Genomic DNA, 16,781 nt, shown 5'->3' on the forward strand with positions numbered 1-16,781 from the left:
ATTGTAAATCCATCAGAGAGTTTGTATTATCCACCAATCACTCTCCTCAGATGCACAGTTCACAGTACTTCACAAGTTCTTGTTATTTGGCCTTCACATCCCTTTCTTTCCCTACCCCACATTCAGCTGGTGAGTCCAGTTGCCTCAGTTTTGCTGATAAGGAAATGTGAGACAACCAAAAAATTCTTATTTACTCTTGCCAAACACTGAGCAGGCTCTTTCCAGTCCAGCTAATACTTTAGAATAAAGGGCTCATTTGCAAGCACATATCCATTCCCATCGAGCTTAACAAGACTGTACATGTGCTTAAAATTCTGCACATACCCAGATGTTTTGAGGCACCACCACCCCAGTGCTCAGCTTTTCATAGCACTTAACAAGCTAGGGTTTTTTTGCTCTTCTCTTGTAGAATGAATGAGTATGAACCATATTCCAACATAGTGCCTTGGACATGCTTGTAACATGGCCTTTTTGTCCCAATAAGCACAGTGCCATAGACAAAATTATCCTATTATAGGACTACTTTCTTTCTTTATTGGCAAGAAACGCAGTATGTAGAAAATTACTAGCACATAAGAGCTCAGGCCGAACCAAAAGCATTTACCCCAGAAGAATCTTACTCATATTTTCCCAGCTGCTACAGCTGTCCCTTAGAAGAAAAGTGAGACTTCTTAACAAAAGAAAGTATTCTGCCCTGCAAATGGGTTTTCAGAACATCTCCCCACACCACACCTTCTTCTAGTCAGTGGGGAGTACAAAGCCAGTTCCAAGGACACAAAGGTGTGTCCTTTGAGTCAAAATCCTCTGGTGATAAATTTTTACTGCTGAAGTCGTAGATTTCTAGACAAAGGTCAGTGGGGAGACACATTTGGCCAGAGTCCTCACCATTTCAAAGCACAAGAAAATTCTTACTCAAATAGTGAGATTTATGAGCTGTGTGCCTCTGCTTTGAAAAGTGAAAAGGGGACTGACCTGTGCTAGAACACCAAGTTGGAGTTTGGCAAGACCTTTCACTTCAATTTTTTCATCTGTCAGACATACCTAAGTGTGAGCAATGTCCATCTTAAGGGTTTTTTGCAGACATTCAGGTAACTAACTTAGTGAGGCTATAGGATTCTGGATGACAAACTAAGGATGACATTTCTAAGGAAATGTGTACAAGCTAGGGAAAAAAAAAAAATCCCTCTCCCAAAAAGCTTTAACCTATTCAATTTCTGGGAAGTATGCAAAACTCTTAAATGCAGTGTGCAGCTCTCAAACTACAAGAGACCTTGTGCAAACTTTGTAGCTAAGCATCTTTCCATGACCATATGTCTTTCCATGAAAATGTATATTGTTTGAATCTGTAAAAAAAAAAAGAGAAATGAAAGACAAAGAGACAGAAACGTCAGTGACTGATAAATCTTTAATATAAAAATTGTACAAGAATTTTGATACAAATTACAAGAGGTATTTGGACAAAGTATGAGTAAAACTCCATTTATATCCCCAAAACCTTATGCATTTTATGCAAAAGACATACTGTAGGACAGTTACAGTACAGAAAATACAAGAAAAGAAATGTCAAATTAAAAACAGGATTTTCAATTCCCTCAGACTACTAATGGAAAAAACTTGTTTAGAGTACATACAATATTTATGAAGCTACCAATGTACGATTATTAGATCAACATGATGCAGTTTTTTGTATCCCCTTGTACAGCTATATTCTACAGTGCATGCTTTGGTTCTGCAGGCAGGACAGCAGAGCATTCACGTTTTGCTCACGTTGAGATCAAACAGTGAAAATGAAAAGCCTCCTCTATTCCAAACAGAGAAGGGCCTTTGTAAAAATGTCCATCAAGCCTTGACTGCGCACTTTCCTATGCCTGTCGGGGGAACACCAGGAACACGTCTTGACAAAGTCCACTGGAAGAAGTCTAGCTTTGCAAAACAGCTGCAATCTTGCCATTCTGTACGCATCAGCCCCTTTGCTGCTGTTGGTGCATCACAGGGTGTCATGGGGGTTGCAGCTGGGCTGTGAGAGCCCTCCCAGGCCTGCTGAGAAAGGGGCTTCCAGGCTTTATGCCTCTGTGACTGAATACACTGCCAGACCCCTAAAAACCCTCAAATACATGAAGGTTCAAATCCAGTTTATCTCCGTTTACATCTCCACGTGAACCCCCAGTCAGATTTCCATCTTTCCATTTCAGGAGAACTGAAACACAGCAGATAGCTACATAGCAAATCACCATGTTTGACCTTCTCAGTTAAAAGCTGTTAAAGGAACAACTGTGCGAGTGAGCAAGGGCCTTCAGTCAAACAATGAAACTCCAAACCCCTTTGACCACAGGGGTAAGCCCCCTACAGTGAGTTATTCGTAGGGACAAATTGCAGTACTCTGCTTGTGATAAGTAAGAGTGTGTAGAACTTCAGCCAGGGTAAATTTTGAATGTGTTCAGGGTTCAGATCAACCTATTTGTGCACCTGTCACACATACATTGCACTGGAACACAGATCACTCTTACAGACTGGAGGAGAGGCAGAAGGATGAACTGAGAACACAAATGCTGCTCATCAAAAAACAGCCACATTCTGAGAAAGGAGCCCCATATGACATAGGAACCAAAGTTTGCACAAGCAGCATGCTGAATTTCATATTTATAAATAGCTAAATGAGATACACAAAAACAACATTGGCCATTTTATTAATTTTGCCAGTTTCCAAAAGGTGACCATTTTCACAGATGGAATGCATAAAACTATCCAAAATGAAGAACACCAGGAGGATGTGTTACTTTTCTGAGAGAATTTGAATGAGACACTCTCTTGGCATAAGAGAAGAAGGGGTGGAGGCAGGTGAAGAAAATGGGAAAATTAAGACAGTGGCTGAAGATTGTACAGGGGTTTGTTAAAAAATAAAGTTAAAAAAAAATTCCAAATGTAAAAATATAGTTGAAAAATAATTAATAAATCAGCCTTAGTTTGTACAGCTTAAGTGGCCCTATTTACTCCATAGGTCATTGGGTAAACTAAGAACAACATCCCTAGAATCACAATTCATGTGGCTTCTGTACCATTTAGCAGTGGTGATGGGGTGGAGGGAAGCATTCTGCCCCATCAATACAGGAGATGGTGGGGGGGATGGGAATGTAGATCATGTGACAACATCTTGAGCTGGATGTGATGATTGCATAATGCTCCCCCACTCAGGTACAGACACAGCATGCACAACTGCCACTGGTGCTCCAGAGCCACTGCTCATAGCCTCCTCCATTTCGTGACAGAAGTGGACAGGTTGTGATTAACTATTGATGAGTTTGCCATCCTAACTGTGCATTATCCTCTGATTATTCTCAACCTTTTGTTTGACAATGGATGCCTTATAAAATCTTTATGCATCACTTAGCTACACTTGCTCTCTCTTTCTTCTCTAGAAATATAATTGCCCTGGATGCTTTTCTTCATTTTTCTAAGATATTTGTCTCCAAAGGTTTGAAGGGAGCAGTATACAAAATCTGTAGAATACCAGAAAAAACCTCTCTACACATTAGATATTTGCTCACTCATGCTTCTTGTGCTTTTAAGTGCATGAGGAAATATATATATCTATGTAATGATGAAAATGATATAATTTTGCTCACTTGTAGTCTTCATTTTAAGACTTGTTGTTCTAACACTGTGTTTGTTTCTCCTTCTCTGTCTGTCACACTCACACTCACATACATACACACACACATGAAGTACACAAATAATTTCTTCAATCAGAAAGTTCTCAGATTCCACAAACAGTCTCAGAAATGGTACACCAAGAAAGGCTGCCCAAGCTCATCACTGCAGGTCAGCTCATCCAGCTGCTTCCACCTCCGTCAGTGCCATGTGCACATGGAGTTGACAGGGGAACAGAGTCTGGGCTCAGCCTTTAGACTTCTGATACAAACAGGCCTCAGGAATTTGTCTGCTGGTTTCACCCTTGTAGCTTCTGATGAACTCGGAAGGAAAAAGAGGGAAAAGATCAGTGACCTTTGACTGGTAAAAGATCTCAGCATATTTATAGTGGGCACCATCACCTCTGTTGCAGCAAACATCAAATTACCACATCGTGCTGGAGACAGCATTAGCATCTAGAACCAGCAAAGAGGAGCTGCAGCCCACCAATGTCATGAATCAATCCAAAGATATGTTCAGGTCTCCTGGTCTTGGGCTTTGCCTGAAACCTGTCTTTGACTACTGATCCTGCAAGGAAAGCACGCTCCAGCAGCTCCTCTGCCTACTCGAATTTTCAACTGCTATTCAGCAATCTGTCAGCACATAGTATAAAGGAAGGGGAGTGGCTGGAGCCAGGTATGCTGGCCTTCATGCACTTAAGAGTTTCTTAAAACACAGCACATGGTCTCAAGCTACTTCACTATAAAACTCTCTCTCTTCTGACAGCCCCATCTGAGAAGCACTTCTGGAGCCTGTATTTTTTGCAGTGTTCTTGTAAATTAAAGGATAAATCAGAAAAACTTCCTCCTCGTATGAGGACAGCAGATTGTATCTCAGATATGTTTTTTTAACAGAGGTTCACACTGACCTCAGCAGGAGATGTTCCTATCACAGCAGAATAGGATATCTGGAATTGGCATTCACTACAGGAATGCAAGAGGATAATATTGCTCTCGCATTGATGGGCGGGCTAAACCAGTAAAAAAAAAAAAAAAAGAAATTGCACATCCTGTTTGGCACTGAACCTATGAAGTAAGATGTAGCAAATTCACATGACTATTTCTAGCAGGCACAGTATGCCTTATGCCAATACAAAGCAATTAGTTGCTACATAAGCAGACAAAAGTGCCATTACAGACAGTATTTCTCAGCTGACCTTTTGCTAAGAAGCCATCTTGTTACTGTCTGCCTGATAGCTCGATAGAGCAGCCACTGGCAGCCTTGTGCTTCCCAAAGACAAATCAAAGTGCTCCAGATGGGACTTCCTTTTGCTCACTGCAGATGTGTGTGTGTGTGGGGGGGGGGTGTATGTCAAGAAATGGGGAGGGAAAGCCTGGTTCTTACACTCAATTTCGCCTTCACAAGGGATAAACAGGCAATTACACATCCTTTTATATTTGATGGCCAAGTGCTGAACTTGAAAGCACACTATTAGTTTGTGTCCCTTCAGGGCCAGTGCAATAAGTAGCCAGGAGAGCTGGGGCTAAGCAAGAGAGGGTGTTGTCTGCTGTTAGTGTGACAGTCATGTCAGCAGCATTCACATTACTGGAAGGTAATAAAGTGACAAGTAAGTTATTAGAAAGATATGAGGTGAAATTGAACTGAAGCTTCTTTCTGCTCAGCTCAGTTTTTTTCCTGCTTTGTAATGGGCCGCTATTCGTTACAAACCAAGCCTTGTCTTGAGATCTTATATAAAAAAAGAAATATTTATTCTTTGCAGGAAAGGTCACATGAATTTACAACATTACACTTTAAAGGAGAGGAATGGGAAAATAGTTTCATGACAACTACAGCTGCTATTAAAAAAAACACAGTGTCATCATAATGAACAATAATACTGGCAAAAGTCAGAGGACTTGTCAAAAACATGTCCATTTTTTAACCCTTTGGTGGTCCAGAACCATTTTCCTTTAAGTGTCAGTGCCAAACATAACAGCAACAGTATCGGGATATACATGATCAATACCTCAATCAAAAAATCAAAGCTGTCATTCAACATCATGACTTGAAGAGAGAAAACAAGCCTGGTTATCTACAGACTCAAGATAATATTAGTTACTCTACTTATGTAAAATAGTTGCTGCTTTACTCTGTTACAGCCATTTTAAAGGCAGTGATAATGCTGCAACGTTGGCAAGAAGAGACAGAAACCATGGGACTGGAACAGACATGTACTTGGGCAAACATGTGGGTGAAAGGTTCAGTCCATCATATGATATTGCTCTGTTCATGAAGTAAAAATAGGTATGGAAAAGAGTTCCTTTTATGTCCCTACAGGACAGGAAAAAAAAGCCCAACTCATCATGTGGCAACTGCAGGATACACTGATGCTTATCTAGCAAAGTGACTACAGTCACTGTTTTGTTGAGTCACTATAGCAGCAAAGTCTTTTTCTTATGTCGCTATAAGAAAAAAAACAAAACTAAGAAGGAACTGAATATACCAGCTGCCATCATGTCTGCCACTCCCCTTTTCCCCAAAGAGAACTGCTGCCTCCTTGCCCTTAGCACAGACACCTTTGTTTCTCTTTTGAAATAAAGAGTAATTCTGTTAACCCAAAGAGTGAAGTGATAAAAACATTCTGGGGGCAGAAAAAGTAAGTTCTGTTCACATAAGTGGCACAAAAAATTTAAAGAAGCATGTGCGCACTCCTAGACCAAGCACTTTCTCTCCCTTATTCTTTTTCCTGCCACCAACGTTACTGTGAAAATGTGCTGCAGAATCTGAGTACAAATACATTTCTGAAAAGATGCCTTATTTTCTGATGGCAGCTGACATCCTTAAGTGAGAAATGGGTCCATACCACGCACTTTGATTTTAAAATATCATACACATTGAAGGAGAAGTTTTTGGAACTAAATCTTGAAAATGGGTTCTATTTCTAGAACAGATCAGACCTTGAACCATCCATCATGTTTCTGAGCTTTCATGACACCCACAGAGCTCTATTAGTTGTACTAGAGCAGATCAGCTGAGGTACTGACCTCCCCTGGCAGCTACTTCACTGTTTAGGACCTGACTCTACTAGTTTTCCCAAATAGTTCCTTTTTTGGGGATGGAATGGGAAACGCATAGGTGATGGAAAACTTATAAACTTGTGGAACTGGCAGAGAAAGTACACTTTCATTTCCACATTAGAAGGAAGGGAAGGAAGGAGAGAAGGAGGAAAGGAAGGAAGGAAGGAAGGAAGGAGGGAAGGAGGAAAGGAAGGCAGGAAGGCAGGAAGGCAGGAAGGAAGGAAATACACTGAAGTTTAGTCACAACAAATATGGTGCACAATTTCTGCTGTGTAAAGTATCTACGGATCCCTAGTAACATACAAATTTTACAAGCTCAGTCATGAAAAGCCTTTGAGAGTTCTTTAAGAGCAGTGTCCACGTGCTTTTAGGCTTTTTAATCTATATGTTCTACATTCTGTCAAACTGAGTTGTGACTTAGTAACAGAGTGCTTGTACCTTTTGTGCACGACTACAGTGTCACAATAGAGTTAACTGCAGTTTAAAAGGCAAAGTTAAAACTCAGCCATAATAAAATGTACCTGGTTGAGATATAGCTCAGAAAAACTGACTAAATATTATAAGGTGTGCAAAAATATGTATGAGTTAAATTAGCTCTTTACTAATACCAGCTAATTAGTCCTCACAGGAGCATACTTATGGGCAAACCCCATGATTTCCATTCTTGTCCTTTGACTCTGCTGGTTTTACTTCCAAATTGTCATACAGGTTTTCAAAAGATACCTAGCAATTAACCATTATTATTTCCTGAAACACCACCCCCCAATGAAAAGAAAAATCCTAAGCAACCTCCAGACAAGTAATTCCATTTCTAAAGGAGGTTCAGTACAGTTATATCCTAATTGCAGACAAAGCTTTTTGATATTTACAGAAAAATACAACTACCTTGAATAAACAAAACAGCGAAACAATGTAGAAAGAATGACCCCAATAACTACAGGAACTGAAAAAGAAGGAACTAATTCCATGTAAAGTGAAGAGTCTCTTCCTCAAAGTTGGTCTAGTTTTTGTTAAATGGTTTAGACTGACAGGTTTGGAAACTAAAGGGATAGCTACAGGTTTGTGATAACATAAGTAATTGCACAATACTTGTCATCACACCACTACAGTCATGTCCTGTGCTGAACAGATGAGATGTTTGGTCATTAGTCTTATTGCAGTCTGGGTCACTGCTGAGATCACCCAAAAATGCTACTTTCTGTCAGAAAAACACAGCCCTTTTAAGAATTTTTCAGATAATGTCAGATGATACAAGTTCCACCACAGGGACAATTCTGATAAACACAGATTCTCATAGAGATGCATGGTAAGTAGGAAGGAGGAAAATGCCATTCAATTCAATGTAAGTGTATGTGCTTTTCTAAAACAAAGACTGTTCTGACATCAGTATCACTAGCACTGAAGAAACTACTTGATTTGCCTAGAAATAACAGTGAGTAATATTCTGTCCATAAGACAGAGATGATGACTTAAGTAAAATCTGAATGAAGTTAAGAGTAGGTGTGCTGAGCTTCTAACAGGTTTTGGAGGTTTTTCCCTGCTTCTTTATTTTTTAGAATGTGTAGTTTCATTATGGTAATAAACAGTTTTTTTTTTTTTACTTTCAGTAATCTGCTGAATTTATCTAGTGATGATGTTTATAAATTTCCAAACAGGTTTACCAAAACCATTTGAACTCTAAGAGAAACAGAGTGAAATGAGAATGATGAACAGTGATTCATTAAGCAGGAATTATTTATATATCTCAAATGTGTTTTTCATTAAAAATGCTATTTATTTATACATACTACAAAACAGTGGGCTGGGGTTTTTTTTCTGTATATATAATTCATTTTTTGTTATTTTGTTTTTCAGACTTTCCATATTACTTGTACCTAATAGCCTGGGAGGAGACATGAGAGTGCAGTACAGACAACACTACAAAGGTTTATATGTCTTGGAAGAATGCATCCTTACTGTTCTAATTTCCCTTTCTCACAAACACACTGAGCTTGCACAACATAAAACAAAGCAAAGCAGATCTCTCCACTCAATTTAATAAGGCAAAGTAGTTAAAATGTTGAAGAAAATAAAAAAAGGATGAAAGAAAAGTGTCAGTGAAACAGCTTGGTGTTTTGCTATAAAGTTTCTTTTTGTTAAACCAGAAGGTAAATTTTCTTTAAAATTTCTGTAGGATCCACAAATGTTTTCAGGGCTTCATCAGTGTACAGAATCAAAAATTATCAGAGGCTTGTAACCCATAGGAACATAGTGAAAATTCATTTAGAACAATTTTTTCTTTTATTTTCTACAACTGGAAATACTGATTTATTAGATATTGATCCCTACTTTTGGAAACAAAAATACTGAAATGAATAAGAAGTACTAAAAAAAAGGAAATCCATATTAAGAGTTTCCTCTAGAAAACATAACAGGAGTTAAGTACTCAAGTGGACATAAAAAATAAGAATAATCAAAATGCACAGCAAAACAAAACAGCAACAAGCTGAAACAACGCAACATTTCTGACTCTTGGCTAAGAAGAGTAACGTTCTCAGTAAATACAGAAAAGGAACACATTCTCACTGAAGGAATATTTTATTGTATGCTGAAATATCCCTTGGGTTTTTGTTTGTTTATTTTTCATTTTGCTTTTGTTATTGTTATTGGTTTTGTAAAGAAAAGAGTCTACAACACACATCGTAATGGCTTTGGCTGTAGACTGAACTTATGCAAATACCGTCACTCATTCAGAATGTTGTGGTAACTCAGGCTGCCAGTGTGGTTTTCTAGCTCAAGCAACACGTGTGAACACCGGAAACAAAAAAGATTCAGAGGGCACCCTCTCTTTTTCTCTGCCTTTCTCAGCTGCTTGCTCCTTCTCTGTCTCCTATTCATGCTTGCTGTCTTGCTCACAATCTTTCTTGGACTTTTGTTTTTTTCTGACAAATCATGCGAGTGAAACACAAAACATTTACACAACTAGACATCCTTTTTTTCTGGCCTCTAATTTTATCCAAAGGGAAAGTAACCCAATAAAAAGTCCAGCTTATGTTTTCAGAGCTACTAAGTGCTTCTGCCATTAATTTCTTTTGATTGCTTCTATAAAACATGCCTTAATCATACTACAGCACTTTCCATTGCAAAAAAGACAACTTTACAGAACAACATAGTTAACATTATTTCCCTGTTCCTTTTGGTTTTTTTTTTTTTAAACACCACAAAAATCCAGGCTATAATAAGAAGCACACAAAATTATATTCATCTTTGTTCTGTGACAAGTAGTATCAGCATTTATATCCCCAAATACTATGCATGTTTGAAAAAAAAAAGTTTCTACTGGTTCACATGACACAATTCTGTTTGTTTTTTTTTCTTTTATGCAACGCAGTATATAAGGATGCACTATTGTTTCTAGTAACAATTGGCACTTGAAAAAAGCACCAAGAATTCTGTATTTCACTTTACCCCTTTTCCCTCCCCAGTACTTTTTTCGTGTAGTCCAAAAACTACAACTGTGGTAATGGCGAATAACTACATTTTCTTTTTTCAAAACGTGTGCAAAGTTGGCACTTTTGTATTAACACTAAACACTAATACTCTTTGTTTGGCATTCATGCCCTCATACTGACCAGATCGCTTTTATCTAAGTGTATTTTTTTAAAGACACTTACTGAAAATATGGCAATAGTTTAAAAAAAAAAGCATGGATATTATTACACATCCCCTTGTAGTGTACGAAAAAGTGCATGACTGGAATTATGTAATAGTACAAGACAAAAAAATCTGTATCAAATCAGGTACTGTAAAGCATGCCAGCACCTCTGTAGTACTTATATCTAGCAGGTAGTTAAAACAAGACTGTGGTTCTTTTAAAAATGTGCATTAAAGCTAACATAAATGAGTAGAACTAGCCAGCAAACTATTTTTCCTGCTTATCTAACAGCTGAATGTAACTGTAAAAATTAAGCAAAAAAAAATAGAGTTAAACCACCATCAATACAATTGTTTTACATCATAGGCCTGTCAAGGCTCAATATATATATACAAGTGTAACAGCCATGCTTAGTAGAACGTTATCCCCAATGCTTAGAAGACACAAATACAACTAAGTAGATTGTTTTTTCTTTCTCTTTTTGTTTGTTTGCAATTTTTTTGTGTGTTTTTGTTTTGGGGGGGTTAGTGTTTTTTGTTTGTTTTTTTCTTTTCAGGCAAAAGTCACAGGTAGGACAAACTGTCTCTGTAGAGATGACCAAAGAACATTCTAACAGAACTAGGGACAACTGCAAGTTTTCTGTGGCTTTGGGTTTTTTGTTTTTGTTCGCTTTTTTTCTCCATGAAGGACCTCTTCTCCCAAATTAAAGGTCCCACCTTTTTGTTTCTATCAAAAAAAAAAAAAAAAGGGAAAACAAACCCCAACAACCAACAAAGGGGGGAAAGCACCTGGTGTTTCTTTTGTTAAAAAAGAAAAGAAAAAGATTATATATATACTTATGTATATATATATATATGTATATATATATATATATACACACACACATACATATAAAGGGAGACTGTATATGGCAGTTCAGATATAGTGGGCCCTCTCTGAGAGCTGGCATTATGCTGTGTCCATCCTCGAACTAATCTACTGATGTGAAGGGAATGTTTTTATGCAGATTGGGGTTCTGACTGTGCCGGTTTCGGCTACGAACAGAGGAGAACATCATGTTGCACCCAGGGACTTTACATTTGTGCATTTCTCGCAAGTGCACTGTTTTATAGTGCACTCTGAGGGTTCCCTTGTTGCTGTACATTTTGTGGCAAATGTTACACATTATCCCACCGTTGCTCACCGAAACACTGTTGAACATGAGGGATCCTGGGACATCGGTGCCCATACCTACAGCTAAGGCAGGGGCATCTGCTTTGTGGGCAGATTCCCCACTGTCACTTGCTCCATCGATGTCGTCCAGGAGAATACCCTCATCACTTCCTGCATCAGATTCTCTTGAGGAATGGATACTGCTGCTGGACTGGATGCTGGAGGTGGTGCTCAGGTCTAGGACCATATAGTCTTCCGCCATGCCCCTGCCATACCCATTCATATGGGAATCCTCAGTACCAGCAGGTGAGGAGGTGTCTTCCCTTATGTCAAGCCCCATCTGATGCTGAGCGCCATATATCTTCACCAAAAATTCGTCGCGGAGGTCCTTACTAAGAGAAGGCTGTGAAGTGTCCAAGCCCATGTCATCCAGTTCTTTGGTCAACAGTTTACGGTGCAGGTTTATGTTAGCACTGTGTCTGGGAAAGAAAGAGGGAAGGGAGAGAAGGAAAAATGTACAGTATTTTTGATTAAACATACAGTCATTAAACATCAAATACAAATTCTGATTTAGCAATAATTTATCATGAAAATTTGCCCTATTCATGTTTCTTGCAGATTTCAGCCTTGTTATAAGTGAACAAATTGCAACATAAAAACTAAACAAAACAAGCAATTTACCCTCCCCATATTTTCTTTTCAGCTGCTGCTCCTCAACATTAGTCTCCAGCAGCAGCTACAGCCCTTTTATTTGATATTTACAAAATAATAAACTGCACTAGTAGAAAATGCAAAATGCACTTCTTGGTTCCTGAATCCCTGCTGACCTTCCTAAAAGCCTTGCTTCAAGAGAAAAAAATATTAATATACAGAATAGCTGTGTGTGTTTCTATCTGTGTCTAAATCTGGATCTGTATCTTTATATATTTATATATACATACATATAAATATATCTTTATATATATATCAACTCACATAACTCTGGAAGTGAAATATAGGAAAAGAATAAAATGTAACTGACTGATATATAGTCAGAGGTCCTGATTCTGCTAATTTAATTATGCCATAAAGGGATTCAGAATTGCGCCAATCCAAGATGGAGAACACTTCAAGGGTTTAAGAGAACAAGTCTCTGAAATCTACATGTAAGTTTCTGAAAATCTTAACCAAAGTCAGTGGTTCCATCCTTCTGGGTACGCACTGACACTCTTCCCTGTACTGTGTCTGATGCAGTGTTGACTGACGCAAGCAGTGTAATGTTCAGTAAAAAAACCAAACTACTAATGGCAGTGAGAATTTTGCCCCAAATCAATCAAAAAATTAAGCATGAGCTTGGTTTAGGTATTTGCTGAGGTCACCGCAGATGCTCAAGAAACACTGGAAAACTGTTACTGATGGAAGTGGTCTTTGGATCAGATCCCAAAAGATGCAAATTAAAATATTCTCAAATATTTTACAGGAGCGGGGCCTTTGTTCTCAAGAAATAAAGCTCTACATTTGGAAGCATTGTAAGATTTTGGGTTAGTAGCTTCTAAAATAGCCCATTATTTTAAATACTGCATTCTACTCTCCACTTTTGACATTGGCTTTATTCATTCATTGCAGTAGAACATCACTGATTTGTAGTAGTGAAAAACAGCATTTACTGAATTAACAGTGCAACCAACAAAAAAGACAGACTTCAAAGACCTCTGACCACGGAACATGCTTGTTTTGTTGAAGCGCTTAAGAATAAGAAATGTGTGTAAAGTTTTCAGTATTAGAAAACTTTAGGGTTCAGTTTTTGGAATGTGCAGCATTGCTGAGGAAATGACGATTTTTCATGACAATTTTTTATTCTTTGGAGGGTGACTGGATTTTCAGACCAGCAAAAAAAAAGAATTAGCGAAGTTCTACTGCATAACATTCTGTGCAAGCTGAGGACCCAAACCCGCAATTTACAACATGCAGACTCACCAGTTTGTCTGCCCATTATAAATTGCAGATGAGAGACCAAATGTAGGAGGGAAAAGAAAGGGGGGGTGGGATGGGGACAGGGTGGGGAGAGAGAGAGAAAGAGAGAATTTTAACATAGGAATAGTTTAATTTTCAAAAAAGCACTAAGTATAAAATTGGCATGGGAAGACATAACAATGATCAAATATTTTACAGACATTCAGATCCTATAGTAACAAAAAAAGGGAGAAGAGGAACAATAGCTACTAGCAATATTTCCTTATTGGAAGCTTTTATTTTAAGAAACCCTTTGAAACATACCTCTCAACCAGGTAGTTAAGTCCCAAACATGGTACAGCAATACAATGCAGATAAATAAAGAAAATGGAAATGTAGGAAGATTAAATTGATGTGGAGTTAATTTCTGTAATTTTCTATTACTTACTTTGTGATTCATCTATCTGTTGCACATAACTTATGGGAATAAATAAAGAAAACAGCAATAGAAGTGATCTGTCCCACTCACCTGCAAATGCAGGTAACTGTTATCTGACTTAACACTGACATGCAGTTAATTGAATTGTGTCTGCTTGGGATGCAATTATTCCAGTAAGAGGGTGGTCTAGAATGAGAGAGAGTTGAGAGGTATGGGCAAGGGTAGAAAAAAGTGGAGAGTATTTCTTGCTTTTCTCCCACATGGGAAATACTCTTTTTACGCAAGCAAGTATAGCACTATTGCTTTTTTGAGGTGTAGAAGTGTAATTATGCATATCCCCACACTGCACTTAGGAAGGCTGAGCTTACCTTGTGATAAGATCAGCTTTCTAATCTTTTGCTAAATTGAGATCACAAAAGAGAGAGAGAGAGAGAAGAGAGGAGAAAAGAGAAAGAAAGGGGGAGGGGGAGGAGAGAGAGAGAGAGAGAGAGAACAAATTCACATTCCAATCCAGACAAATCTGGTTAAAAAAAATAATCTGAAACCAATAAAACAGACTTTAAAAAAAGTCTTGACTGTGAAACTATTTGTTGTCAGTTGTAGTATCACTTATACTGCTGTCCTGATGGATACTGACTCAATCACACTAGATGGAAAACATAAAGCAAATTAATCAAAGCATATTCAGAGCATCCCCATTATCATCCACAAATAAGTTCTTAACAGATGCATGCAGTGTGCACATACATGAATGATAAACAGTAGTCCTGATGGTCTCTTGCCTTCTTAGTGTCAGATGTTGTGTAGCTCCACATGAAGTTGCTAACTGCAGTACAGGAAATGTTTACTGTGAAGGCCTGTCCACACTGACCAGTGTTGTTAAATGGCCATACAAGCACATTTGTGCTTATCATCTCAAGGATAACTGTGAACTATTCATAACATATTCATGTGTTTACTAATGATTTCTCCCCCTCTCTCCTCTCCTCACTCCTGTGGTATGGGAATTTGTTGCAGCATAGAAGCTAGTCAGGCTACCTGTAACTGTGCTAATACGCATTCATGCTTACTATTTGCTTGGTTTGCTGCTGAGAAAAACAGCAGTCAGGCATGCAGTGAAAATAACTTCAGCATTCACTGAACAGAGAGATAAGAACAAATCGCCACATTAAAGAGGGGCCACTGAGCCCCAGATAGACAGAGGCCATTCTAAGGAAGACCAGCGTAAGGATGCAATCCCTGCTGATGCTCTGATAAGAAGAGAGGCCTCCCTTATTCAATTCTCACTTACAGCAGTAACAATCAGTAATCTAGTTAAAGTATGTACCAGCCCATAATATCTGTCAGGCAAACGATGTGCAGAAATGTGCGGACCAGTTCTGGCACTCTGCTCAGTAGTGTCCCTTTTCCGCTGTCAGCACTACTGTTGGATTCTCCTAATATAATTACATTGACTTTTATTCAATTAAGTGCCATTCCCAGCCTTAAAAAGAAGGTACTTTATCAATTGATTCAGGTGTAATGTAATAATAAAGATGAACTCATGGCAGTGCATTAGCTCTGCTCTTCATAACTTCTGAACATAGGTTCATTCATAGCAGTCGATTTCCATTATGCAACCACAGTTCAAAAGAATTGATTCTTTTACTTTCATTTCTTAATCTATTTCTCTTGTGTTTAATAATGTTCCTAAATATCATATGTGAAAACATTCTGGTAGGGATGGGAGGAACAAATTGTAAAAAAAATTCACGTATTTGGATACTGAAGTTTTGAAATCTTATAACAAAACTGAAGTCACAGACCCCTTTCTCCATACCAAAGTGAGATACTCCATCCTAATCCAACTCTTTCTCCCCCGCTTTGTCACTCCCAAAGCCTAGAAGTCCCCTACCAGCCCCCAGCCACTGCTAACCACTCTGTCATCTTGTTCATCTGCTCCTCCCCACAGCACCTGCAGGTTTTTTGCTTCAGCTGTTCTGTTCCCTGATGTGATTTACAATGCTGCTTACCCCTTCCTCCTCCAGATACTGCTCCCAGGCATGTGTAAACAATGGTCCCTGAGTAAGCTGAGGCATAGCTTGGGCAGAGTAATTTATGCCAGAGCATGAAAATTGCCATCAAATAGGCAGAAAATACTGAAACAAAATATGCCAAAACCAGCTGAGCTTCAATGTGCCATGGCTTCATTATTCCACATGCCTGAGCTAGGCAATTTAAGGACATATCTGGTGTCCTTTGCACTTCACTTGTTGCTGTATTTGCAGGGAAAAGAACTTAAAGAACATAAATGATTGGTGGAGGTATATATATGTGTGTGACAAAATGAAATATTTGACCTAATTAAATCCTTTGAATGACTCTGGACATCTTAGACTGCTTATTTGTACATCAATTAACAAAATAGCATTTGATCCTGGCAGTGGAAATGTTGCTTAAAGACAACTGGTGATTGAAGTCTTCCAGACAAGAATATGAGATCAAATGAGTTAAGCTAAAGGCATATCTCAGTCGGCTCCAGTTACCATACCTACGCCATCCTATGCAACAAGGGATGGTGAAGAGGGTGACTTCTGAGAACACTAGGTGTGCCACAGAATGTCCAAACATCTGTTTAGCACTGTACTAGATGCCATGTATCCTTAAAAATAAGTATTTTTCCAAGATGTTTTCAAATATCGCTTATTGTGGAAAGGATGTTTTAGCAAATTCTGTTTATTTTAGGACCCAGAATCCCTGACTTTTTCACATAATTGTCTTTCTTCTTTCAAGTTACTATTCATGAACTAGACATATAGTGGGCAAAAGTGTGTGCAAAGTCCTCACTAGAGTGAATTCATCCTTAAGAATGGATCAGTGCTGCTGTAAGCATGATGATGATAATGATGATACATGTGAAATCTGTGTTTGTGGTGAATGT

General features: G+C 38.4%; 1 protein-coding gene across 4 annotated transcripts in view; it reads right to left on the minus strand.

Annotated features, from left to right (window-relative positions):
* Window positions 1-1,386: 1,386 nt before the first annotated feature.
* Window positions 1,387-16,781, minus strand: part of BNC2 (basonuclin zinc finger protein 2) — a 339,161-nt gene continuing 323,766 nt past the window's right edge. For 3 of the 4 annotated variants that reach the window (XM_064641043.1, XM_064641040.1, XM_064641041.1), the window contains exon 6: window positions 1,387-11,969. In XM_064641043.1, coding sequence (XP_064497113.1) covers window positions 11,309-11,969 — 661 coding nt within the window. In that variant the 3' untranslated portion in view covers window positions 1,387-11,308. The remainder of the gene's footprint in view (window positions 11,970-16,781) is intronic. The other variant, XM_064641042.1, reaches the window with a different exon arrangement.

The sequence above is a fragment of the Pseudopipra pipra genome, chromosome Z (assembly GCF_036250125.1).
Source record: "Pseudopipra pipra isolate bDixPip1 chromosome Z, bDixPip1.hap1, whole genome shotgun sequence".
NCBI lineage: Eukaryota > Metazoa > Chordata > Aves > Passeriformes > Pipridae > Pseudopipra > Pseudopipra pipra.